Source organism: Lagenorhynchus albirostris, chromosome 7 (assembly GCF_949774975.1).
Source record: "Lagenorhynchus albirostris chromosome 7, mLagAlb1.1, whole genome shotgun sequence".
NCBI lineage: Eukaryota > Metazoa > Chordata > Mammalia > Artiodactyla > Delphinidae > Lagenorhynchus > Lagenorhynchus albirostris.
Genome location: NC_083101.1, coordinates 50,501,160 through 50,528,053, shown reverse-complemented (window position 1 = coordinate 50,528,053; position 26,894 = coordinate 50,501,160). Strand labels below are relative to the sequence as shown.

The 26,894-nt window shown below is 39.7% G+C and overlaps 1 protein-coding gene across 3 annotated transcripts in view; it reads left to right on the top strand.

Annotated features, from left to right (window-relative positions):
• The window catches only part of PIP5K1B (phosphatidylinositol-4-phosphate 5-kinase type 1 beta), a 328,239-nt gene that overhangs the window by 169,339 nt on the left and 132,006 nt on the right, over positions 1 to 26,894 (top strand). For all 3 annotated transcript variants that reach the window (XM_060155008.1, XM_060155009.1, XM_060155006.1), the window contains 2 exons: positions 5,621 to 5,738; positions 15,142 to 15,294. In XM_060155008.1, the coding sequence (XP_060010991.1) occupies positions 5,621 to 5,738; positions 15,142 to 15,294 (271 nt within the window). The remainder of the gene's footprint in view (positions 1 to 5,620; positions 5,739 to 15,141; positions 15,295 to 26,894) is intronic.

Genomic DNA, 26,894 nt, shown 5'->3' with positions numbered 1-26,894 from the left:
GAACCCCAGCATGGCTAATCAAACGCAGCCTACCTGAGGCCCTCCTGGGGAAGTAATTGGGGTATTTGGGCAGGTTGTACCTGAAGCCTCTAACTGGATCCTGAAAAGGAAGACTAACCGGGGAACATTAAATTGAAGTTAAGGCAAAGCTGACTGCTTGTGACTTTTCCACTGCCCTGATGTGGATCTAATCTCCCCTCTTGTTTGTTCCTGACTAGCCTCGGTCAGTACTTTCCCTCCCTGGACTTTAATTTCCTTATCTGCTAAATGGGAAATTCTAGACGGTGGCTAATGCTTCCTCGAGCTTCAGCGTTGTATAATCCTAAACATTTATTGCCATTAAGAAATAACGTACTTTTGGACTTAAGACGAACACTAACTTTAAATTAAATGTAGTTAAATTAACAATTGAACACTCCTCTGAAGAGTGAATATCAAAATGCCAGAGCTGATCCATAATCAAACTTGGCTTCTTGGTGAAATAAGGGAGGAAAGGACAAGATAGAGAAAAGTACAGTTTTTTAGTTGAAGTTTCTTCCTCCTCTGGTGGAGTTAACAAACCCTTTCTTTAATAATTTGATAGGACAGTACTGTGTGTTGGCTTACTTGTTTAGGTTCTTCCTTGGCAAAAGCAAGTTGGAAATCCCATGTCGGCCTCCAGATTTTTATTGGTGACATTTTACCAGCTCTTGGGATCCAGACATATCAAACCCCTGGTGGAAACCTCACAGCTGAAATTTCCAAAGGCTCGATTTTATGCCAAGACAGGAAAGTGGAGTTTTTTCCCCCAATCACTACATAAATGGATTGAAGAAACATAAGCCTTAAATTGTGAAGAAGTCTGCTCTTCAGCAGAGTCCATTTTTGCTGGAGAAGTCTGGGTGCTGGACAGTCTCCTGTTGGCTACCACCCAGGCTCCAGCAAGGAAAGCCTGCAGGAGTCTTTGGTGGACCTCTTCCACGGGCCAGCAGACTAACGCTGATTGCGGTTGTGTTACTGCCTTTCGTGTGCGTGCAGAGGAGCCTCTGTGCTGGGCATCAGTGGACCAGCACCCACACTGGTACCCAGTAGGTCTGCCAGTGCCCAACCTGAGAAAATCAGGTTAGTGTCTGCTGGCTTATCCTCACTGCACCCGCTGTTTGGTGTTGCACTTGTGCCCTATACCTCCTGAGAAACTCCAGCTGGAGCCAACAGCCCATTAATTTGCATTTCCTGCAGTAGAACTTCATTCATGCCGAGTTGGTATTTGTTACTCACTGGAGCAGCTTAATAAGCAGAAGCAAACCCTTCTGCTGTGTGGTACCCAGTGTGCAGAGCTTTGTTTTGGGGTTATGGCTTTTACCCCTAACTTAAAAAAAAATTTTTTAATGTTGTAAATGGTAATATGTAGAAGGGTTAATCCTCATGATGCTTCTAGAAGAAATACTGTGAAAAGTGTCCCTTTCATTCCTGTGCCTTTATTACCTGTCTAACTCTAGTGGTCACTGTTACTTGGGGTCTGTATATCCTTCAAGGATTTTTTGTGCAGATACATGCCAGAGATATATTTTTTGCTTTTGTATGCAAATGGTGGCATGCCATACACAGTATTCTGCATCAAGCTTCTTTCACTTAATCTGTCTCAGATCTCACCACGTCAGTACATAAGCCTCCTCGTTCTTTTTTAATAGCTGCGTGGTATTCCAGTGTGTGGCTGAACCATAATTACGTTGACTGGTTCCCTTCTGAGAGACATCTAAGTTGCTTCCAATCCTTTGTCCTTACAAACAGTGCTATAATGAATAACCAGGTACAAACATGTCATTTTGTACAAACAGCAGTTTGTCTGTACTGTAAATTATAGCCATGCATTTGCTGAATCGAGTTATGTACATTTGTCATTTTGACAGGAGTTGTGAAAATGTCCTCCAAAGGAAAAGTATCAATTTGCTTTCCCACTAATAGTGCCTCAGGGTACCAGTCTCCCTTGAGCTATATCAATGTTTTAAATTTCTGCCCATCTGAGAGAGAAAATGATATCTCGGTGACCGTGAATTTGCATTTATTCTATTATAAGTGAGATTGAACATCTTTTCATATGCATAAGCCATTTATGCTTCCATTTCTGTGAAGTGCCTGATTATACCCTGGGCTATTTTTTTTACATATATAACTTTTCAGTCTTTTTCTTTGCTGTATTTTGGAGCTCTTTGTATTGGGAGATTAGCTCTTTGTGATATGAGTTGCAAATATTTTCTCATTTTGTCACTTTCATTTTCCCTTTTTTTTTTTTTTTTTAAGCCAGTTAGTCACTTCATTCTCCATGTGACACGTCCAACCCTGGGCTGTCTCCTGTCAGCACACAGCCTTAATCATCCAGACACACTGAGGGCTCCCCACTTGCCAGGTGCATGGCCTTTCATGTTTCCATCCACTTGGCCATGTTATTTCTAGGGGCTCAGTACCAGGCCTCAGAGAGCACAGCTTGTAAATGGCAGAGATGGAACTGGAACCCAGGTGTCCCTGGACCACAGGAAGTTAGGAGCATCTTAACTCCCATACAGGGTATCCAGTATGATTTAACAGAATGCAAAGTCTTAATGTTTGTCAAAGGAAAGCAGAATTCATAAGCTAAAACCTACTAAGAGAAAAAAAGTGGCAATGTTTTATGATCCACTATTAGGGAATGTTCCTCTCCATTCAGGCAAATGGAGAGGTTCAAGATTGTATAACCTCAGCAGTTAATTATTAATATATTGTTAGTTATGCTGTGAAGAAATTGCCACTTTCTATAATGCCTGTGTTAAGTATTACCCCTGCCCCCTTTTCATCATCTCCATTTATACAAATACAATTTATTGATGACCCCATACAGGCAAGCCTGCCTCACAGTTGACCCATACCATTCTCTGTATCTTAATGTGGCCCAAAGCTAGCTAGATTTTTCTCATTTTTAGTGATGCGGTGGCTTTTAATACGAGCTGTCAGGTGTCAGGGTGGATACCTAAAGAAACAAATGTTCCCTTTCTCTAACCAGAGATGTTCTCTGTGTGTGTGTGTGTGTGTGTGTGCGCGTGCGTGCGTGCGTGCGTGCGTGCGTGCATGTGTCTGCCTGTCTCATTGCCAAGGAAACCTAACACTATCCTTTTTACACCATTGCTAAATAAACCATAGTACTCAGGGAGATGTGAATCCAAGGAAAACTATTGTAATTAATACTTGCTTCAGGGAAAGGCGAACAACTCAAGAAGCTCAGAGTTACCAAAAATGAAAATGATAATAAAAAATACTGTATCCTCAGGGGCTTCCCTGGTGGCGCAGTGGTTGAGAATCTGCCTTCTAATGCAGGGGACACGGTTTCGAGCTCTGGTTTGGGAGAATCCCACATGCCGCGGAGCAACTACGCCCGTGAGCCACAACTACTGAGCCTGCGTGTCTAGAGCCTGTACTCCACAACAAGAGAGGCCGCGATAGTGAGAGGCCTGCGCACTGCGATGAAGAGTGGCCCCCGCTTGCCACAACTAGAGAAAGCCCTTGCACAGAAACGAAGACGCAACACAGCAAAAATAAATAAATTAATTAATAAACTCCTACCCCCAACATCTCCTTAAAAAAAAAAATACTGTATCCTCTCTAATAAAATCTTGGGCCCCCCAACTGCATGGAAATAAATCATTTAAAGAATAATTCCATGTAAGTGGAACGGGTGTTTTATTTTACTCTTGAATGTTGAAGGTGATCTGCTGTAATGGAATGAATTGCTTTGCATGAGATTGAAAGGAGAAAACAGAGTGGAACAAATTAAAAAATTGGCAACACTCTTAACCCACTGAAAATAGCCTGCTTCAGAACCCAAGGCATTGTGATTATTTTTACTTGCTTGCAACAGTGAAGAAGGATGTCAGAGGTCATTTTGAACCTCTGCTTTTACCTCTTATGTCTACATAGCGCATGTTTTCAAGTTATATTCATATAAGTTCCAAAATTATTCCTTTTGGCAATCCCATAAAAGCTGTAACTGAGTGCATGTCTCCTCATAAATCCCAAAATATGGAATGAGGAAATGTTTGAATACCATACCTGGGTGTCATACAAGCATTATGAATATTCAGCTGTACTTACTTAGGGCAACAGTAGCCATTTAAGTGAGCAGGTGATATAGGGGCTCTTCCATACATGAGCTCTTCTCCCAGGCAGCCTCCGTTCCTGTGTCACTCCCCTCCTGTGTGTGCCTTGCTGCTGCTTGAGTGCAGTCCTGGCCTTTCCAGATGAGATTTATTATAAGAGGATGGCCCCTAACAACACAAGCCAACTACTTCCTCTGGAACTCACCAAAAGGAACAGTCATCTGTAACCATGCAGGGGAAAACCTGGCCGCACTGGATACATTGAACAGATCAAGGATGGTCTTTGACTATGGTGATTTTGACTTTATATGTTGACTTTTGAACCTAAGCTTCACCTAAGAATCAACTTTACTGAATTAGCATTATCTTGAAAACTCATTTTTTCCACTCAAAAAATACTTATCGTCTACCATGTGTTAGGTGCTGATACAAAATTCTGACTGACCTCAGCAAACTTAAATTGTAGTAGATTCCAAGTGCTTGTTGTGTGCTAAAAGCCTTTTTATTTGCACAGTTGATTCGTTTAACATCCATGAAAATCAGCCTTCCGTGTCCCATCTAGAATATGGTAAAAAGAGATCCTGAAACTCTACATAAAAGTATATTATTCTACTGCATTGTTCTAATTTCTTACAATGAAGGATTAGGTGACTTTTCTGATGTCATGTGAAATATATCTAGTCAAAGAATAAAATGAATGGTAAACATCGTAAACATCAACATTCAGGGTGGTGGATGCCTCTGAGGAGAAGGAAGGGTATATGATCAGTAAAAAGTACAGAAGGCAATTCAACTATATGAATAATATTCTTAAGCAGCATTTTAGGTTCATGAGTATTCACTGATTTCTTTATACCTTTTATATATCATAAATTTTGCACAAAAATGTTCAAAGGTGAACCCAGAAGAGGGAAAAAATATAATGATATATATGGGAATGGAAATCAGGTTTTAAAATCCCTAAAATATCTAAGGTCTTTTTCCTGTAACTATGGATGTAAGAAAGAGTTCAGATTCAGGACCCATCTATTTCCACTGTGATGGTTCTCTCTGTTGGTGAGATATTTTCTAAATTATTTTACTTATTCCTAGTTTAAAATGTTTATCCAACATTCAAAATTCATTGCCAAAAAAATGCATTTTTGGCATTGCTCCAAACACTAAGCCCTGGATCTTATACCTAAAGCATTACAACAGTGGTTTCATTGGGGAAAATGGAGAGATTTTCCCAAGAAGGAGGCAGAGGGGGATGATGAATTTTCAGGTTAAAGACACACTGTGATTGGCAAGGGATGCCTGCTTGGAGTGGCCCTTGCTGCGTTAGCATCTGTTTTTACCCGATGCCCATTGGCCTTTGTGACATGAGGTTAGAGAGACCCAGTATCAAGGGATGTTTTCCTAGAGGGGAAATTGGCACAGGACAAATAGAGCTAGAATTTGAAGTCAAAATTGTCTTTGCTAATGTTCCTTCTCTCTCTCTTTCTTTTTTTTTCTTTTTAACATTTTAACTGCAGTGAAGGGAGCAATCTGACCCCAGCACATCACTACCCAGACTTCAGATTTAAGACATATGCTCCACTAGCATTCCGATATTTCAGAGAACTTTTTGGTATCAAGCCTGATGATTACTTGGTAAGAACCTATCATTTTCCTTCCTTCTCCAGAAATGTGTGACGTCAACATTTTTCTCATAGCAACAGTGACAAGTGGCTTGTGTCTCTTCTTTTACAAAGCTCTGGAGCATAGTAAAAGTTCCAAGTTTCATAAGGATTATAAATTTAGCTTCAGGAAATGTAGTTTGACTCTGCAGCTCTTACCTGATAGCTACAAAATGTGCTATGGTAATTGATATTTGAATAAGTGGGGTATCGGTTGCTACTTCAGATAATTATTCTAACAGATATATTATAATTAGTTATAAAGACTCCTGTGAATTTTGCTGATTGGATTCTGTATGAAAGCCTTCCTATTTTAATTGACTTATTTATACCATTCGTCTCAAACCTGCCTTGGCCCACAGCCATTTTCACCTTGACCTACAATTTGAATGTGATTTTAAAGCAGCTGGATAGTTTTGTTTTCAACAGTTCTTCATGCCGGCTCTTTCTAGAGGTGTTTTTGTTTGGTACCAGAACATGTATTATCCTTAGGCCTGTCTCTTCTCCCTGTCTGCCTCCTTGCACACAGTGGGTACAAACACAGCCGCCTTATTGTGAGAATGTCTGATGTGACCTCAGAGTTTTACCTTATTCCTATTCAAGAAGCCAGGAGCTCTCTTTCTGTTTCAAGAGAAAAAGTGGTTTATCTCATAATTTGATCACTGTTAACACCCTGGGGCTCTTGAAAATTGGTTTTCAAGAAGCTTTAGGAAGGATACCATCAAATAGTTATTGTTCATCCCATTCTGAACGATCTTAATAAGACTTGAGCCAGATCCTAGAAGAATCCTTTGCAGAGGAAGTACAGCAACATGTGTTACTTGTTAACAGAGAGTATTTAAACTGTATCTTATAATTTGGGTAAGGTATAAATGGTTAACTTCAGAGCTGATTCTGTTCTGGGCTGATGAAAACCCACGAATTTAGCTGGGCCCTAAGAAAATAACATGACTTCTGCCTGATGAATGAGAGAATACTGGTTCCTCAAGACACATTAATAAGTCTTCACAGAGCATGAGAACTGAGTAGAAAGTCCTTGGGTGCCCTGCTGCCCTTAAATGTGCACTGATACAACTCAACATCAAAAATAAATAAATAAACAACCCAATTTAAAAATGGGCAGAGGATCTGAATAGACATTTTTCCAAAAAAGACATACGGATGGCCAACAGGCACATGAAAAGATGCTCAACATCACTAATCATCAGAGACATGCAAATCAAAACCACAATGAGCTATCACCTCACACCTGTCAGAATGGCTATGTTGATCTCTGCCTCACCACACCCCTTTGATGGAGAGACTAGGTGCCTCTACCCAGCATTACCAACCCTGCCCTCCCAACCACTCAAGTACAACACAAACACACACATTTGCAGGATTGGGGGGTGGGGTGTACCTTAGAGAAGATCCTTTAGTTCCTGGCCATTCTGTAATTACTGAGGGTCACTGTCATTCACGAAACATGTTTGGAGAACCCAGTGGGGTCTTGATACTGTGTTATTGAAAACAAGATTGATAGCTCATCTTCTGCCATATGTTACCAGTTAATGGATTCTCTTCTGACTTACCTTGAGCTCCTGCCAGCCAAGGAGATGCCACCAGACTTGCATTTCATAACACAGATTCAATCAGTGTGATGAGATGGCTGTCTACCCTGAGTAGGTCTTCCTTTAGTGTTCCTGTGGCCGCTGACGGGCAGGCTGGGAAGCCCATTCTTTTATTCAGTCTTTCTCACAAGATTTCTCTCCTTGGGGAAGGCCTTTTTCTGAGCAACAACTCACACAGCTTATACAGTTTCCTAATGAGCCTTTAAGCTGGAAAAGTTACCTTCATAATGAGGTCAGAGTATTTACAAAGGAGCAGGGGAGACCAAGCTGATGACTTCTCAAAGCAAAAATCCTCCTTCATGTACCTGGCAAGAGGTGGTTAATTGATCACTGGGTACTTTGAATACCAACTGTAACTAATATACTTTGCTAATAATTATGGAGAGATTCAAAAAATTATAAGTCATGGCACTCAGAGAACTTAAAATCCAATTGGAATGATGATTTATGTGGGAAAACAACGAATTCTACCAGGCAGTAAATAAAAAGACGGAAGCAAAACAATAACTACTCCAGGATTTCAAAGGAGGGAGAGGTCTCTCTCTGTTGGATTGATGATTAGGGGGGCTTCTTATGGGCATGGCGTAGTTTAACTGTGACTTAAAAATTGCAAGGGATTTGAGTAGGTGGGAAAAAGGGAAAGATGTTGGGACAGGGTATAAGGGTAGGGAGCAGTGTTAGCACTGTCAGCCAGAGATGCAAGTGCATTAAATATTTAGAAGGACTTTGAGTGGTCCAGTATAGCAGGAGGGGAAGGTTTTGATCAGGAACATTAGAAAGACAGTGCTAGATAATTCAAATAACCAGTTGTGGGTTTTTTGTTGTTTTTTTAATTATAGGAAATTGGTGAAATGTCAAGACTGACTAGATATTTGATTATGTTGAAGTTTTGGGGGTTTTTTGGTGGGATGATGGTATTGTGGTTTTGTTTTTTTTGTTTTGTTTTGTTTTGTTTTTTTGCGGTACGCGGGCCTCTCACTGTTGTGGCCTCTCCCGTTGCGGAGCACAGGCTCCGGACGCGCAGGCTCAGCGGCCATGGCTCACGGGCCCAGCTGCTCTGCGGCATGTGGGATCCTCCCAGACCGGGGCACAAACCCGTGTCCCCTGCATCGGCAGGCAGACTCTCAACCACTGCGCCACCAGGGAAGCCCGTGGTTGTGTTTTAAAAGAGGAATCCTTGTCTTTTAGAGACACATACTGAAATATCTGTGGGAGAAATGATATGATGTCTACGATTTGCTTCAAAAGAATCTGAGGGAAGCAGCCAGGGCAATGGTTGAGTGTGTAAAGGAAACAAGGCTGGCCATGAGTTGATAGCTGAAAATAGACACGTTGAAGCCAGAAGATAGACATGTGTGTCAATTCACACACAATGTTAATTAGTTCTCTTTACTTTCGTGTATGTTTGAAATTTTCCATAATGAAAAGTTAGGGGGGAAAAAAAGATGGGATCAGACAGATAAGTGTGCTTTTGTTTGATTGCATTTTCCACCTCCCTTATTAATTGTACACACAGTTCAGTAACCGGACCCATCTCCGGGACCTGGAAGAAACAGAACAAGGGCAGTGGGCCTCTAGCTAAACATGGCTGCCCGGTCCCCAGTGGCTGGGGCCACCCACAGCCCAGGACCAAGGCAGCTCACCTTACTGGTCTTGGAGCTTCTGGAAGCTCACTCTAAACTACTACATCTGAGGAGCCCACCCAGTCATCTGGAGTGTGGTAGATGAGGAAGGGGTCTTTTGCCGGACACAACATGCTTCAGAAAGTCAGGTGGAAACTCAGAGACCATTTTTTTTTTTAAATAAATTTATTTATTTATTTTTGGCTGCATTGGGTCTTTGCTGCTGCGCATGGGCCCTCTCCAGTTGCAGCGAGCGGGGGCCACTCTTCGTTGTGGTGCGCAGGCTTCTCACTGCAGTGCCCTCTCCGCTGCAGAGCACAGGCTCCAGGCGCCTGGGCTTCAGTAGTTATGGCTCGTGGGCCCCAGAGTGCAGGCTCAGTAGTTGTGGCGCAGGGGCCCAGCTGCTCCGCAGCATGTGGGTTCCCCCCAGACTAGGACTTGAACCCGTGTCCCCTGCATTGGCAGGCAGATTCCCAACCACTGCGCCACCAGGGAAGCCCTCAGAGACTTTTTAACCCAACTCTTCATTGTAGATGAGGAATCTGAAGCTGGTGAAGGGAGGTGCCCAAGGTTACCCACGTTGGGGACTGGAGGCAGAGCCCAGGCCGGAACAGTGGTCTCACCTCCTTCCCTGGTGCTCTTTCCCTCTACCAGTTGGCCTCATGCTTCCCAACCACTAAGTCTCAGACCTCTTATTAGATGTGGTCTCAAGATGACCACTCCCTAGCCATCAAACTATGAACTGTGGTTATCCATTCTGAAGAATACAGCCAAAGAGGTAAAAGACCCCTAACAAAGCACATTTTCAAAGAGTTAAGGCCAAAAAAGCACAGAAAAATGAATTAAAACGTCCCCTGAAAAACTGTGTGAAGAAAAAAAAAGGATACGGTGCAGATCACAAATGCATGCTGGCATCTATCAAACTGGGGTTATCTAAACCCAAATTTGTGAAGATATACTGATCTAAATAGGAGAGGAAAGGAGAGGGTAACTTTACGTAGGGATTGGTAACTATTGGTAGATTTGATATTGGATCTCTGTGATGTTTGTATTTCTACTTAGTCTTATACTGTTGCATCTGGATTTCAGCCTGAATAACTCTGATTACATTCTCAGTACCATTAAAACTCACCATGTGCGTGCCAATTACAAGTTCATGTTGAAACGTGCATAATTTGGATATAAGACAGTGTGGTGAAGTCCACGTGCACGGCACAGCAATGCAAATGCTCCTTATTCCTTATTTGTTCCTAAATAAATGCCTCCCAGGGGAAGGCCAAGGGGCCCCAGAGCATTTTTTTCCCATTTCTGCTTGGGCAACAGGCCTTTGGTTCATTTCCTTCTTTACCAGGTGCCTGGGTATTCCCAAATCCAGGGTGATTTATATGATATTTTTCAGGCTCACCAACACCCATAAGAAAGAGAGCGGGGTGAATATTTGACACTGTCGAGGGTAAGAAATGGCAGGAAAAATGATCTCCACCTCACTGTGCAAGTTTACAACGTTAATTTGCCTTGGCAGGTTCCAGCTGGGTTGTACTTTGCATTCTTGCCAGTGGGTACATAGGGAGGCCCTGCAGGAAATACAAGGCAGGGAAGGAACACGTCGGAACAGCTTGCGCAGATGAGAGGGCTGGGAAGGTGCATCAACCCAGGCGTGTACACAGGGGCTTGTTGATCGTGGCTAATTAAAATGTTCCCATAGCGCCTCTATATTTGCTCTGAAAAGGCAACATTTCAGAGAAGATTGCTTAGCAAGAGAACATGGTAACCAAGTTGCAGGGTGGAAAACCATAGAACTAGAGGTGAGAATGGTAATAGTCCCAGGTGTTCAGCATCATAATGCTAGTTTATTGCAGACTGATGCTGTGCTAGGAGTGACCCCAAAATGGTTATTAAAATAGGTCAAAACAACTAATTTCTCCATTCATATTCATTTATAAATTACATAATAAAGGAGTATTTGGCAATTAAGTAACCAATGAAATAGCCTCCAGATTGTGTTACTGCTTGTAGAAGAATTTGAGAGTTTAATTGGAAGCAGATGTTCACGTCTGAATCCAGTTTTCCCTCGACAGCTCTTCCTGGATCACCCCCTAATTTCTCTATTTGCAGAAATAGATCACCCCCTAATTTCTGCATTCTTTGCTTTTTTTGTACTTTCACATTTACTCCTATCCATAAGAAGGTTCTGTGCCAGAAATTCAAACCCCATGGAACAAAAAATCAGAATCCTAAAGGCGGTCTGGGGTCTGCCTTCACTTTTTATGAGAATGGGATCCACACCTTTATTTTCCCAGGTCTCAAATTCATGATTATACAGAAGACATAGGTTTTTTCTTTCTTTTTTAAAAATTAATTTATTTTCTAATTGAATTATAGTTAATTCACAATGTCATGTTAGTTTCAAGTATACAGCGAAGTGATTCAGTTACATGTGTGTGTATGTGTGTTATACACACACACGTTCTTTTTCAGATTCTTTTCTATTATAGATATTACAAGATATTGAGTAGAGTTCCCTGTGCTATACAGTAGGTTCTTGTTGTTTATCTGTTTTACGTATAGTAGTGTGTATATGTTAATCCCAAACCCCTAACTTACCTTGTCACCCCCAGCCCATCTCTTTTCTTGCTTCACCAAGAATATCTTAGTGTACCTTTGGGTAGCCCTCTTGTCATGGGACTTAGGCTGAAACCCTCAGTACCTCCTAGGGCACTGCTGGCTCTCCAGCTGTGTGTATGATCATGTAATGAAAAATGGCAACAGCAATGACTAAGTGGTCACTCTGCCTGGGGTTTCAAAAGCATTCGTTTTTAAAACTTTGAGCTGCTGTTAGGTAGATATTACCATCGTTATTTTAGAGATGAGGTTCCTAAGACTCCAAGATGCTAAGTTCCTCACTCAAGGTCAGAGAACTGGCTACTGACAGAGTCATGATTTTAGAAACATCAGTCGATTCCAACTCCCAGGCCTTTCCTTCCGCGTGGACTCTGCACACAGCAGGGAAGGTGCCCTCTGCTTCTTCTTGGCTTTTATAGCATCCTGTGTGCAGTGTGAGGACTATTTTTGTTTTCCTCTCTTATCCTCAACTGGTTCATAAGGGCTTAGGCTGCACTGCTGCTTAGCAAGAGAGCTTCAGGAAGCAAGGCTAGAGGAAAAAGAAGGAGGAGGTAGCAGATGGAAGTTGCCAGTGATGCTTAGGAAGGCAGCAAACACTTGCTTCTTTCTTTTCCTGGTGGATTTTGTTTCCCTTACCCACAGTGCTGCCAAAGCAGGTTAATTTAAAAGGTAACATCTAGAAACTTCCTTTTCATCATTCTTCTCCCAGTTTCTCTGTTTCTTCTCCTCCCTCCTTCCTTTTGTTCCTCACTTCCTCTCAGATTTTTCTGTGATGAGGACTTAAATATTCACAAGCCCGGATAAAATGCTTTGGAGGACGTTCAGCCCTGGTGTTTTCAGATGCCTCCATCCGCAAAGTACAGTTCCTTAAATCCCTACTTTTGCCTCGCACCAGGGCTCGTCTGATCTCACACCATAGCGTCCTTACCTTTTTCTCTGCCCCTAATGTTTCTCTAGTCAATAATTGGGATTTATTAGCTAATAAACACTAAGCTCATTAGCCCAAAATTGACTGTTCTGCTGGGTTGGGGCACTTCTTGGTGAGACAGCCCTTCAGTTGTTGGTAAATTTCAATCATTCATTTGACAAAAATTTATTGAGTTCCTTCTGTGTACAAGGCACAGGTCCTGAACTGTATCAGAGTATAAGATAGTCATAGTTTCTGCCCTCATAGAGTTTTACAATCTCATGGGAACTTGGAATAACTAAATAGGCAATTAAGGTATTTTGTGGTAACTTGTGTGACGAGAACATTCGGTGCCAGGAAGCAGTTGATCTGGATTCGCAGAACCAGGGAGAGTTTTCCAGGGCAAGCGCTGTCCAGCAGACACTGAAGGCTAAAGTCACTGTAACAACCTCCTCACTGTGTCTTCCTTTTGTCCACCTACTGTGGGCTCTCAGCACAGCAGATGGCATGGTCCTCTGCTCCAGATGGTGCAATGGCTTTCAGCTCCCCTAGAGAAAGGGCCAAAGTCCATACCATGGCCTATGGCTCCCTATGTGTCGGGTCCACCCAACCCTTCTGGCTTCTTCCCTTTCAGTTCTCCTCCCTGCTCCCTCTGCTTCAGCCATGGCCTCCTTGCTGTGCCTTGAACTCTCCAGGTCTCAAGACCTTAGCATTTGCCCTTCCCTCTGCCTGGAATACCCTTTCCCCAAGTATCCCCAGGCCTCTCCTCAAATGCCACCTTCCCAATAATGCTTTTAGTGACCACCCAGGCCTCATCATTGCTGGCACTCCCTGCCCCCCTTTCCATGCTTCCTTTTTCTCAACAGCACTTGGCACGTTCTGATGTATAAGTTATTTACTTGTTTGTTGACTGTTTCCTCCTACTAGAATATAAGCTTCCTGAGTGCCTGGGACAGTACAGACAGATGCTCAGTAGATACTTTTTAAATGTTGAATGAACACGTGAATGATGCATTTCTGGCATACAACTAGAATCATGTGTGAAATTAACCAAATCACCCTGAGGGTTTTCATGAAGAATCAGCAAGCCGAGTATATGTTAAAACTGGTATGTCAAGTGTGTAAGTGCATACTCATTCGGCCAAAAATACTCTGTTATAATATAAAGCTAGTCTAGTTTCTGTTCTCAAGAAAATAAGGGGTTTTTTTTAGAGTAAGTTTTATTCAGTGGTAGTCAACCAGGTAAAGGCAGCATGGAGGTTGTTTCCAATAGAGGAAAATGCAAAAGCCAGGAGTGTGTGGCACACTTAAGAAAATGAGAAATAGTTCTCTGTGTTTACAGGTAGAGTTTGAGGAGAGAATTGATGAGAGAGAAGGCTGGAGAGCAGGACTCCATCATTCATGGACTCAAATGCTCTCTTAAGAAACTTGGGTATTCTCTTCTTTGTAAACAGTGGAACCCATTGAAAGGTGTGAAGGTGTGGAAGGCTATGCCATTCAGAAAGATCTCTGGTCTCCTGGTGGAGAATGCACCGGGGGGTGGGGGGGCGGTCAAGAATGGATAGTTGAGAACAGGTGGAGCTCACCATGGTAATCAAGGCATGAAAGATGAAACCACTGAACTTCGGGTATTGGAAAAAGAGATGCCATGAAGGGGGCAGATATTATCAATAGTCTGGATATGGAAGGTGAAGAAATGGAGACATCAAAGAGGATGCCCACGTTTCTGGTTTGGGAGCAAAATGTAGATAATGATGCATCAAGATAATGATGCTTCCGTTATCTAAGATAGAGGAAAAGGGGAGAAGATGGAGGACGGCAGAGGAGGCAGATGATCTAGAGTCACCACGTACAGTTGTACAGGGTGTGCACTGCCCAAGAACACCTGGCTAAGGTGAAGGAATGAAGACCCGAATCCATTTCTTCATCTATTCACCAACCTGTATCTGGTCCAGAGCTGCATCTGCCAGGAAAAAGAGTTCCCTCTTTCTAATTACTACAAAGTCACCACAAGGGCTAACCACAGGCCCGAGATGAACTTGCTTTTGAACTTGTTACATGTGCAGTGTTTCTGGTATAACCAAATAGAAATGTCTGTTGAAAAGTTAGGCATACAGGTCTGGATCCCTAGAGAGAGATCTGAGCTGGAGATTGAGAGGTTAGAGTCATTTCCTTGTTGAAACCATGAGTGGATGACCTCCCTTGGGAGAGTAAATAGTGAGAAGAGAATAGGTGTTGGTGTCAAGTGACAAATACACAGTGTGGATCACACCTTCTGTTGTTATTCTATGGGCATTTGTTGGAAACAAAGCACCTTGGTCAATACCACTGTTGGAGTTGTCTCATTGGACAAATATGGTGATTGTGATTCTGTCATACTGGGGGTGGAGGAGGGCATGTTGTTTCCCGTCGTAGAATTATTAAGGTAAATGGATCAAGTAAATGTTTAGAAATCTCAAAAGAGACCTCTTAGCATACGTGGAGTCTTCTTTTAAAGCTCTTGGAGAGGGCTTCCTATTTTAACATGGCCAAGATATGTAACGCTGTGATTTTCCTTCCTTGTATGCATCATACACATTAAATGTATTTCTACTATTTATTTATTTGCTCTTGTAGTATTCCATATGCAGTGAACCTCTCATAGAGCTCTCTAACCCTGGAGCCAGTGGATCCTTATTTTTTGTGACCAGTGATGATGAATTTATCATCAAAACAGTTCAGCATAAAGAAGCAGAGTTCCTTCAGAAGCTCCTGCCAGGCTATTACATGGTAAGTAACTACACATAATTGAAGCTTCGACTTAAGGTTTAATTACTTTCCTCCACAGTTTTCTTTTATATGTTTTTTTCAGTGGCTCTTTGGCATGTTTCCTTGTCTTTGGTGAGCTTTATTTTGCATTTAGAGTGTACTATGACATTCGTTGAATAGATTTTTAAAAGTAAGTAGAACTGAGTAGTAGAGCATAGCTGTTGACTGACTCAGTCCTGAGCTTACATCCCACTCAGCCGTCAGCTAACTATGTGAATAAGGTAAGCTCTGAGCCTCAGTCTCCTCAGTCTTTGAAGGCTGGGAAACACCTATCTTCCATGGTTGTTGTAATAAAGAAAGGATCTAGGATGTAAGATAAAGGAAGCAATGCATTGCAGAGCTCTTTGCCGCAGTACATAGTACTTATATGTAGTTAACATTCATTGAGGGCTAAGCTCTGTGTTAAAACACAGCTGTAAGTGCTTTGCATGCAGTAACTCATTTAATCCTCACAGCATCTTGGATACTTCAGTCATTGCCATTTTATAGATGAAGTAGTAGAGACAAAGATAAATGGAATCACTTGCCAAGGGTTATTTAGCTAGTGGGCCGTAGAAGTGGGGCTTGAATACAAGCAGTAGGGTTCCAGAGGCTGCATCTTTAACCCCTGCACCATGTACTGGCATACATTCCGTATTAGCTATTCTTAGCCATTACACTTCAGAATTTAGGATTTCATCAGTTAAATATAACGTGAAAATCGCCTTCCATGTAATGTTTTAGAGACAAAGAAACAATAACCTAGCCCAGGTGGATTTGCTAGTCATTTAGACCAGATTTTTAAGAAAGAAACACTTTTCCTCAGTAGTTTTGTCATTTTCATACCTCTGGTTTCTTTGTACTTTCATAGCAGTTATTAATTTTTTGTGATTGGAATGGCTACAGGGAGAAGTTTGGATTTCAGAAGCCCCAGTTCTGCCATTCATTTGCTATGAGAGGTGATAACTGTCATCTTTGTTTCAAAACAAAATTGATGAAAAATGCCACTTAGTATGTAAAAATATTATTTAGTTCCAACATCAGATAAGACAACATTAAATGCTATAAATTAGTCCCACATATAAATATAGGAATCAAAACTCTAAACAAAAATATTAGTGGGCAGCATATACAGATTTTAAAAGGTTTTGATCCTGAACAAAACTGGGAAATATTTTTTAGCACAAATTGTCTACTTTATGTCAGAGAAAATAGAAAATACAGAAAAGAAAAAAAATGCAACCAACTATATTTTTCTCAGAAATACATATTACTAATATTTTGTATATATCGTTTCAAATATATTCTAGTCATATACACATTTTTAAATAATTTAAAATTGCAGTCAAACTGACAGCACTCTTTACTAATCTGCTAAGTGAGTAAATCTTAAACTTCTATACTTCTAAGCTTAGATAGACTAGTCTCTTTTATAAAACTACATTGTCCAATATCGTAGCCATTAGCCATATATAGCTATTAAATTTAAATTAATTAAAATTAAATAAACTTTTAAAATTTAGCTGAACAAGTAATTTTATCCCAATCATGTAAGCTAGTATTACAAACAATAGAATTCATCCCATTAACAAGAAGAAATGTGAACATTACGTGGTTGTCCATATAGATATTGAGGAGAAATTAAGGCACTCAAAGTTCAGTATCTTCTCTTAATTCTTAAAATTGGCATGGAAGTTTTTAACATAATAAGTAAATAAATGAACATATACATATTATACATTTATCAGTCTCTAAGAGTTCACATGATGTCTCATGGAGAAGAACAAAAGCTCTTTCCCTGGAAGTGATAGAAAAAATAAGGATGCCCTCCATCAATGGTCCTTTCTGACATATTTGCTAAAATTTCTATCAATAACTTTGAGTATAAAAAAAAGAAGAAAAGTATAAATACTGTTCTCTGCAAATGATACAATTGAAAATGAGCAGAAAAAAAAAATGAGCAGAATTTCAAGAAAATAAACCAGTAGTTTCTAGAGGTAATGAGAATCCAGTAGATTTTTGGGATATATGATAAATCTACAAAATCTATCATATTCCATTATGTAGATCATATAAATTTGGAGGGTATAAGGGGGAAAAAAGAATCCCATTCATGATGACAATAAATTATACTGATTATTATTAGAGAAAAATAAATAAATAAATGAAGACATACTATAATTCTGATTGGGAAAGCAGATATAGTAAGTATAACATATGAACAACAATCCAAAAAGAATTTTTGTAATAAGAACTCAAATACTTAAGTCTATAAAAACAAATGAACATGACCAATATGAAGGAAATTACAAAATGTTATTGAAGGACATAAAGTTCTGAAATAATGAAGAAATGTGCATCATTCCTGAGCTCAGAATTGTAAACATTTTAATTCCCCCCATACCAACTTACAAATCCAGTCTAATTCCAATCAAAAATTCCAATAGGATTTTTTTCCCTGAACTTGACAAAGCTGGTTCATTTGAAAGTGAAAACAAATATTATTTTAAGCACATTTTAAAAAACAAACAGTGGAAGGCAAAAGTTGACAAACTTTTGGACAAGGAATGACAAACCATTTTCAGGAAAAAAGAAAAATGGTGGGCCTGCCATAACATACACCAAAAAAATGTAAATCTATAGTAATATTAAAGATGTGGCATTAGTACAGTTCTAGACAGAAAGATTAATGGATTCAAATAAAGTGTCCAGAAATATTTGACATTTTATTGTATGATATAGGAGGGACTTAAACACAATTGAGAGAGGACAAATGGTTACCCATTTCGGAAAAAAATTAAATCCCCTATTTCAGATCTTTCCCACACACAAAATTGCTTCCAGGCAAGGGAAACAAAAGCAGAAATAAACAGGACTACATCAAACAAAAACACTTTTGCACAATGAAAGAAACTATCAATAAAATGAAAAATGAATGAGAAAAGATATTCAGAAGTGGTATATATGATAAGGTGTTAATATCAAAAATATAAAAAGAAGGGACGGTCCAGGATCATGACGAGTTACGGCGGGGATAAGGGAGGAGGGGGGCGTGGGCTGCTTCTTCTAGATGCTAGGGAATGCAGCTGGACCTGGATCCAAAGGAGGCTCTCCATATCAACAAGTCCTAGAGGACATTGCCCAGCTGGAGGACCGAGCAGAGTGCAGAAGGCCGGCCACCCTGTGCCTTTGGATTGGAGAATTTAACCCATCTACATGTAAGGATCTTGGTGCTCAGGCGAGGTGTCAGGCCTGAGGCTCTAAGGTGGGAGAGCCGAGTTCAGGACATTGGACCACCAGAGAACCCCAGCCCCACGTAATCTCAATTGGCAAGAGCTCTCCCAGAGATCTCTGTCTCAAAGCTAAGACCCAGCTCCACTCAATGACCAGCAATCTCCAGTGCTGGACACCCCATGCCAAACAACTAGCAAGACAGGAACACAACCCCACCCATTAGCAGAGAGGATGCCTAAAATCACAATAAGGTCACAGACACCCCAAAACACACCACTGGATGCAGTCCTGCCCATCAGAAAGACAAGATCCAGACTCATCTGCCAGAACACAGGCATCAGACCCCTCCACCAGGAAGCCTACACAACCCACTGAACCAACCTTAGCCACTGGGGGCAGACACCCAAAACAACGGGAACTATGAACCTGCAGCCTGCAAAAAGGAGACCCCAAACACAGTAAGGTAAGCAAAATGAGAAGACAGAGAAACACACAGCAGATGAAGGAGCAAAGTAAAAACCCAGCAGACCAAACCAATGAAGAGGAAATAGGCAGTCTACCTGAAAAAGATTTCAGAGTAATGATAGTAAAGATGATCCAAAATCTTGGAAATAGAATGGAGAAAATACAAGAAATGTTTAACAAGGGCCTAGAAGAACTAAAAAGCAAAAAAACAATGATGCACAACACAATAAATGAAATTTAAAATTCTGTAAAAGGAATCAATAGCAGCATAACTAAGGCAGAAGAACGGATAAGTGACCTGGAAGATAAAACAATGGAAATAACTACCACAGAGCAGAGTAAAGAAAAAAGAATGAAAAGAATTGAGGAGAGTTTCAGAGACCTCTGGTACAACAGTAAACACACCAACATTCAAATTATAGAAGACAAAAAGAAAGGGTCTGAGAAACAGTAAACACACCAACATTCAAATTATAGAAGACAAAAAGAAAGGGTCTGAGAAAATATTTGAAGAGATTATAGTTGAAAACTTCCCTAATATGAGAAAGGAAATAGTCAAGTCCTGGAAGCGCAGAGAGTCCCATACAGGATAAATCCAAGGAGAAACATGCCAAGACACATATTAATCAAACTATTAAAAATGAAATACAAAGAAAAAATGTTAAAAGCAGCAAGGAAAAAGCAACAAATAACCTACAAGGGAATCCCCATAAGGTTAACAGCTGAAATTTCAGCAGAAATTCTGCAAGCCAGAAGAGAGTGGCAGGACATATTTAAAGTCATGAAAGGGAAAAACCTACAACAAGATTACTCTACCCAGCAAGAATCTCATTCTGATACGACGGAAAAATTAAAACCTTTACAGACAAGCAAAAGCTAAGAGAATTCAGCACCACCAACCCAGCTTTACAACAAATGCTAAAGGAACTTACCTAGGCAGGAAACACAAGAGAAGGAAAAGACCTACAATAACAAACCCAAAACAATTAAGAAAATGGTAATAGGGGCCTTCCCTGGTGGCGCAGTGGTTGAGAGTCCGCCTGCTGATGCAGGGGACACGGGTTCATGCCCCGGTCCAGGAAGAGCCCACATGCCGCAGAGTGGCTGGGCCCGTGAGCCATGGCCACTGAGCCTGTGCGTCCGGAGCCTGTGCTCTGCAATGGGAGATGCCACAAGAGTGAGAAGCCTGCGTACTGCAAAAAAAAAAAAAAAAAAAAAAAAGAAGAAAATGGTAATAGGAACATACATATCGGTAATTACCTTAAATGTAAATAGACTAAATGCTCCAACCAAAACACACAGACTGGATGAATGGATACAAAAACAAAACCCTCATATATGCTGTCTACAAGAGACCCACTTCAGACCTAGGGACACATACAGACTGAAAGTGAGGGGATGGAAAAAGATATTCCATGCACATGGAAATCAAAAGAAAGCTGGAGTAACAATTCTCATATTAGACTTTAAAATAAAGACTATTACAATAGACAAAGAAGGACACTACATAATGATCAAGGGATCAATCCAAGAAGAAGATATAACAATTGTAAATATGTACACACCCAAGGTAGGAGCACCTCAATACATAAGGCAAATGCTAACAGCCATAAAAAGGGAAGTCAACAGTAACACAATCATAGTAGGGGACTTTGACACCTCACTTTCACCAATGGACAGATCAAACAAAATGAAAATAAATAAGGAAACACAAGCTTTAAATCACACATTAAAAAAGATGGACTTAATTGATATCTATAGGACATTCCATCCAAAAACAACAGAATACACTTTCTTCTCAAGTGCTCATGGAACATTCTCCAGGATAGATCATACCTTGGTTCCAAATCAAGCCTTGGTAAATTTAAGAAAATTGAAATCATATCAGGTATCTTTACTGACCACAATGCTATGAGACTAGATATCAATTACAGGAATAAAACTGTAAAAAATACAAACACATGGAGCCTAAACAATAAACTACTAAATAACCAAGAGATCACTGAAGAAATCAAAAAATACCTAGAAACAAATGACAATGAAAACACGACAACCCAAAACCTATGGGATGCAGCAAAAGCGGTTCTAAGAGAGAAGTTTATAGCAATACAATCCTACCTTAGGAAACAAGAATAATCTCAAACAACCTATCCTTACACCTAAAGCAATTAGAGAAAGAGAAACGAAAGAAACCCCAAATTTAGCATAAGGAAAGAAATCATAAAGATCAGATCAGAAATAAATGAGAAAGAAATGAAGGAAACGAGAACAAAGATCAATAAAACTAAAAGCTGGTTCTTTGAGAAGATAAACAAAATTGATAAAACATTAGCCAGACTCATCAAGAAAAAAAGGGAAAAGACTCAAATCAACAGAATTAGAAATGAAAAAGGAGAAGTAACAACTGACACTGCAGAAATACAAAAGATCATGAGAGATTACTACAAGCAACTATATGCCAATAAAATGGACAAATTCTTAGAAAAGCACAACCTTCCAAGACTGAACCCGGAAGAAATAGAAAAAATAAGCAGACCAATCACAAGCAATGAAATTGAAACTGTGATTAAAAATCTTCCAATAAACAAAAACCCAGGACCAGATGGCTTCACAGGCGAATTCTATCAAACATTTAGAGAAGAGCTAACACCTGTTCTTCTCAAACTCTTCCAAAATATAGCAGAGGGAGGAGCACTCCCAAACTCATTCTATGAGGCCACCATCACCCTGATACCAAAACCAGACAATGATGGCACAAAAAAAGAAAACTACAGGCCAATATCACTGATGCACATAGATGCAATAATCCTGAACAAAATACTAGTAAACCGAATCCAACAGCACATTAGAAGGATCATACACCATGATGAAGTGGAATTTATCCCAGGGGTGCAAGGATTCTTCAATATATGCAAATCAATCAATGTGATACACCATATTAACAAATTCAAGGAGAAAAACCATGATACTCTCAATGGATGCTGGAAAACTTTTGACAAAATTCAACACCCATTTATGATAAAAACCCTCCTTAAAGTAGGCATAGAGGGAACTTACCTCAACATAATAAAGGCCATATATGACAGACCCACAGCCAACATCGTCCTCAATGGTGAAAAACTGAAACTGTTTCCACTAAGATCACGAACAAGACAATGTTGCTCACTTTCACCACTATTATTCAACATAATTTTGGAAGTTTTAGCTACAACAATCAGAGAAGAAAAAGAAATAAAAGGAACCCAAGTCGGAAAAGAAGAAGTAGAACTGTCACTGTTTGCAGATTACATGATACTATACATAGAGAATCCTAAAAATGCCACCAGAAAACTACTAGAGCTAATCAATGAATTTGGAAAAGAAGTAGGATACAAAATTAATGCACAGAAATCTCTTGCATTCTTTTACACTAATGATTAAAATTCTGAAAGAGAAATTAAGGAAACACTCCCATTTACCATTGCAACAAAAAGAATAAAATACTGAGGAATAAACCTACCTAAGGAGACAAAAGACCTGTATGCAGAAAACTATAAGACACTGAGGAAAGAAATCAAAGAGGATACAAACAGATGGAGAGATATACCATGTTCTTGGGTTGGAAGAATCAACATTATGAAAATGACTGTACTACCCAAAGCAATCTACAGATTCAATGCAATGCCTATCAAACTACCTATGGCATTTTTCACAGAACTAGAACAAAAAAATTCATAATTTGTATGGAAACACAAAAGACCCTGAATAGCCAAAGCAATCTTGAGAAAGAAAAACAGAGCTGGAGGAATCTGGCTCCCTGACTTCAGACTCTACTACAAAGCTACAGTAATCAAGACAGTATGGTACTAGCACAAAAACAGAAATATCGGGCAAACGAACAAGATAGAAAGCCCAGAGCTAAACCCATGCCCATATGGCCACCTTATCTTTGATAAAGGGGGCAAGAATATACAGTGGAGAAAAGACAGCCTCTTCAATAAGTGGTGCTGGGAAAACTGGACAGCTACATGTAAAAGAACGCCATACACAAAAATAAACCAAAATGGATTCAAGACCGAAGTGTAAAGTCAGACACTATCAAACTTTTAGAGGAAAACATAGGCAGAACACTCTATGACATAAATGACAGCAAGATTCTTTTTGACCCACCTCCTAGAGAAATGGAAATAGAAACAAAAATAAACAAATGGGACCTAATGAAACTGAAAAGCTTTTGCACAGCAAAGGAAACCATAAACAAGACTAAAAGACAACCCTCAGAATGGGAGAAAATAGTTGCAAACAAAGCAACCGACAAAGGATCAATCTCTAAAATAGACAAGCAGCTCATGCAGCTCAATATCAAAAAAACAAACAACCCAATCCAAAGATGGGCAGAAGACCTAAATAGACATTTCTCCAAAGAAGGTATGCAGATTGCCAACAAACACATGAAAGGATGCTCAACATTACTAATCATTAGAGAAATGCAAATCTAAACTACAATGAGGTATCACCTCACACCGGTCAGAATGGCCATCATCAAAAATTCTGCAAACAGTAAATGTTGGAGAGGGTGTGGAGAAAAGGGAACCCTCTTGCACTGTTGATGGGAATGTAAATTGATACAGCCACTATGTAGAACAGTATGGACATTCCTTAAAAAACTAAAACTAGAACTACCATATGACCCAGCAATCCCACTACTGGGCTTATAGCCTGAGAAAGCCATAATTCAAAAAGAGTCATGTACCACAATGTTCATTGCAGCTCTATTTACAATAGCCAGGACATGGAAACAACCTAAGTGTCCATCGACAGATGAATAGATAAAAAAGATGTGGCCCATATACACAGTGGAATATTACTCAGCCATAAAAAGAAACTAAATTGAGTTATTTGTAGTGAGGTGGGTGAACCTAGAGACTGTCATACAGAATGAAGTAAGTTAGAAAGTGAAAACAAATACCATATGCTAACACATATATATGGAATCTGCAAAAAAAAGTTGGTTCTGATGAACCTAGGGGCAGGACAGGAATAAAGACACAGATGTAGTAAATGGATGCGGGAAGGGGGAAGGGTAAACTGGGACGAAGTGAGAGAGTGGCGTGGACATATATACGCTACCAAATGTAAAACAGTTAGCTAGTGGGAAGCAGCCGCATAGCACCGGGAGATCGGCTCTGTGCTTTGTGACCACCGGGGGTGGGGGCGGGGGATAGGGAGGGTGGGAGGGAGATGCAAGAGGAAAGAGATATGGGGATATATGTATACGTATAGCTGATTCACTTTGTTATAAAGCAGAAACTAACACAACATTGTAAAGCAATTATACTCCAATAAAGATGTTTAAAAAATATACAAAGAACTCATACAACTCAACATGAAAAATAAACAACCCAATTAAAAAATGTTAGAAAGTGGTCATAAACAGGCACATGAAAAGGTGCTCTATATTGTTAATTATTAGAGAAATGCAAATCAAAACTATTACAATGAGGTATCACCTCACACCTTTAATGGCCATCATTAAAAAGCCTATAAATAATAAGTGCTGGAGAGGGTGTGCAGAAAAAGGAACCCTCCTACACCGTTGATGGGAATGTGAATTGGTGCAGCCACTACAGAGAACAGTATGGCGATTCCTTAAAAAATTAAAAATAGAACTACCATATGATTCTGCAATCCCACTCTTGGGCATATATTTGGAGAAAACTCTAATTTGAAAAGATGCACCCCAGTGTTCATAGCAGCACTTTCTACAGTAGCCAAAACATGGAGGCAACCATGTGTTCCTTGACAGATGAATGGATAAAGAAGATGTGGCACATACGTACATAATGGAATATTATTTAGCCATAAAAAAGTGAAAAATAATGCCATTTGCAGCAACATGGATGGACCTAGAGATTATCACACTAAATGAAGTAAGTCAGAGAAAAAAATATCATATGGTATTACTTATATGTGAAATCTTAAAAAAGGATACAAGTGAACATTTTTACAAAACAGAAACAGACTCACATACATAGAAAACAAAACTTATGGTTACCAAAGGGGAAAGGGGGTGGAGGGATAAATTAGGAGCTTGGGATTAACAGACACACGCTACTTTATATAGGATAGATAAAGAGCAAGGTCCTACTGTATAGCCCACGGAACTATAATCAGTATCTTCTAAGAACCTACAATGAAAAAGAATGAAAAAGTACATATATATATACATATATATATATATATATACACACATACATACACACATATACATGCATATAAAACTGAACCACTTTGCTGTACACCAGAAACTAACACATTGTAAATCAATTATACTTCAATAAAAAATAAAAATAAAAATCGGCAGAGGATCTGAATAGGCATTTATGTAAAGAAGATGTACAGATGTCACAGAAAAAGACAGTTTATATCACTAATCACCAGAGAGATGCAAATCAAAAGCACAGTGAGCTATCACGTCACATCCATCAGAGTGGGTATTATCAAAAAGACAATAAATAATAAGCGTTGGCAAGGATGTAGAGAAAAGGGAACCCTCATGCCCATTGGTGGGAATGTAAATTAGTGCAGCCACTATGGAAAATAGTATGGAGAGTCCTCAAAAAATTAGAACTACTGTGTGATCCAGCATTTCCACTCCTGGGATTTATCCAAAGGAAAAGAAACACTAATTTGATAAGATATATACACCCCTGTGTTCATTGCACCATTGTTTTATGATAGCCAAGATATGGAAGGAGCTCAAGTGCCCATCAATAAATGAATGGAAAAACAAGATGTGGTATGCATACGCAATGAAATGTTACTTAACCTTAAAAAACGATGAAATCTTGCCATTTGTGACAACATGGATGGACCTAGAGGGTATTATGTTAAGTGAAATGTCATACAGAGAAAGACAAATACTGTTTGATTTCACTTATATGTGGAATCTGAAAAACAAAACAAATGACCAAACATAACAAAACAGAAACAGAGACATAGACACAGAGAACAAAGAGGTGGTTACCAGAGGGGAGAGGGGTGTGGGGGGAAAAGAAATAGGTGAGGGAGATTAAGAGGTACAAACTTCAGTTGCAAAATAAATGAGTCATGAGTATGAAATGTACAGTGTGGGGAATATAGTCAAAAATTATGTAGTATCTTTGTATGGAGACAGATCTTAACTAGACTCATTGTGGTGATCAGTTTGAAATGTACAGAGGTAGCAAATCACTATGCTGTGTAACAGGAACTAGCATAGTGATGTAGGTCAATTATACTTCAAAAACAAACGAACTCATAGAAAAGGAGATCAGATTTGTGGCTACCAGAGGCGGGAGGTGGGGGAAGGGGGCGTTAGAGGAAGGTGGTCAAAAGGTACAAACTTCCAGTTATAAGATAAATAAGCATTAGGGATGTGAATATAATGACCACTGCTGCATGTTATATAGGAAAGTTGTTAAGAGAGTAAATCCTAAGAGTTCTCATCACGAGGAAAAAATTTTTTTCCTATTTCTTTAATTTTATATCTATATGAGATTATGGCTCATTGTGATGGCTAAACTTATTGTGATACTCATTTCATGATGTATGTAAGTCACATCAATGCTCTATGCAAACTTTCTGGAAGAAGAAAATTCCATGTGAAGTAAAAAACCAAATGTAATCACCAAAATTATTAAAAATTTGTAAGACCATAGAAGAAATTTATAAATTTCTTGGGGTATAAAAAGCTGCTAAATAAGAAGCCAAAAAAGCACAAGAAACAAGTACATAAATGTGATTACATGAAAAAGCAAAACATTTGTATAACCAAAAAAAAAAAAAAACCAGGTATAAAATTAACATAAGCACATAGGATATTTCTAAAATGATAGAAAGTGAGGACAATAGTTTCCACAAAA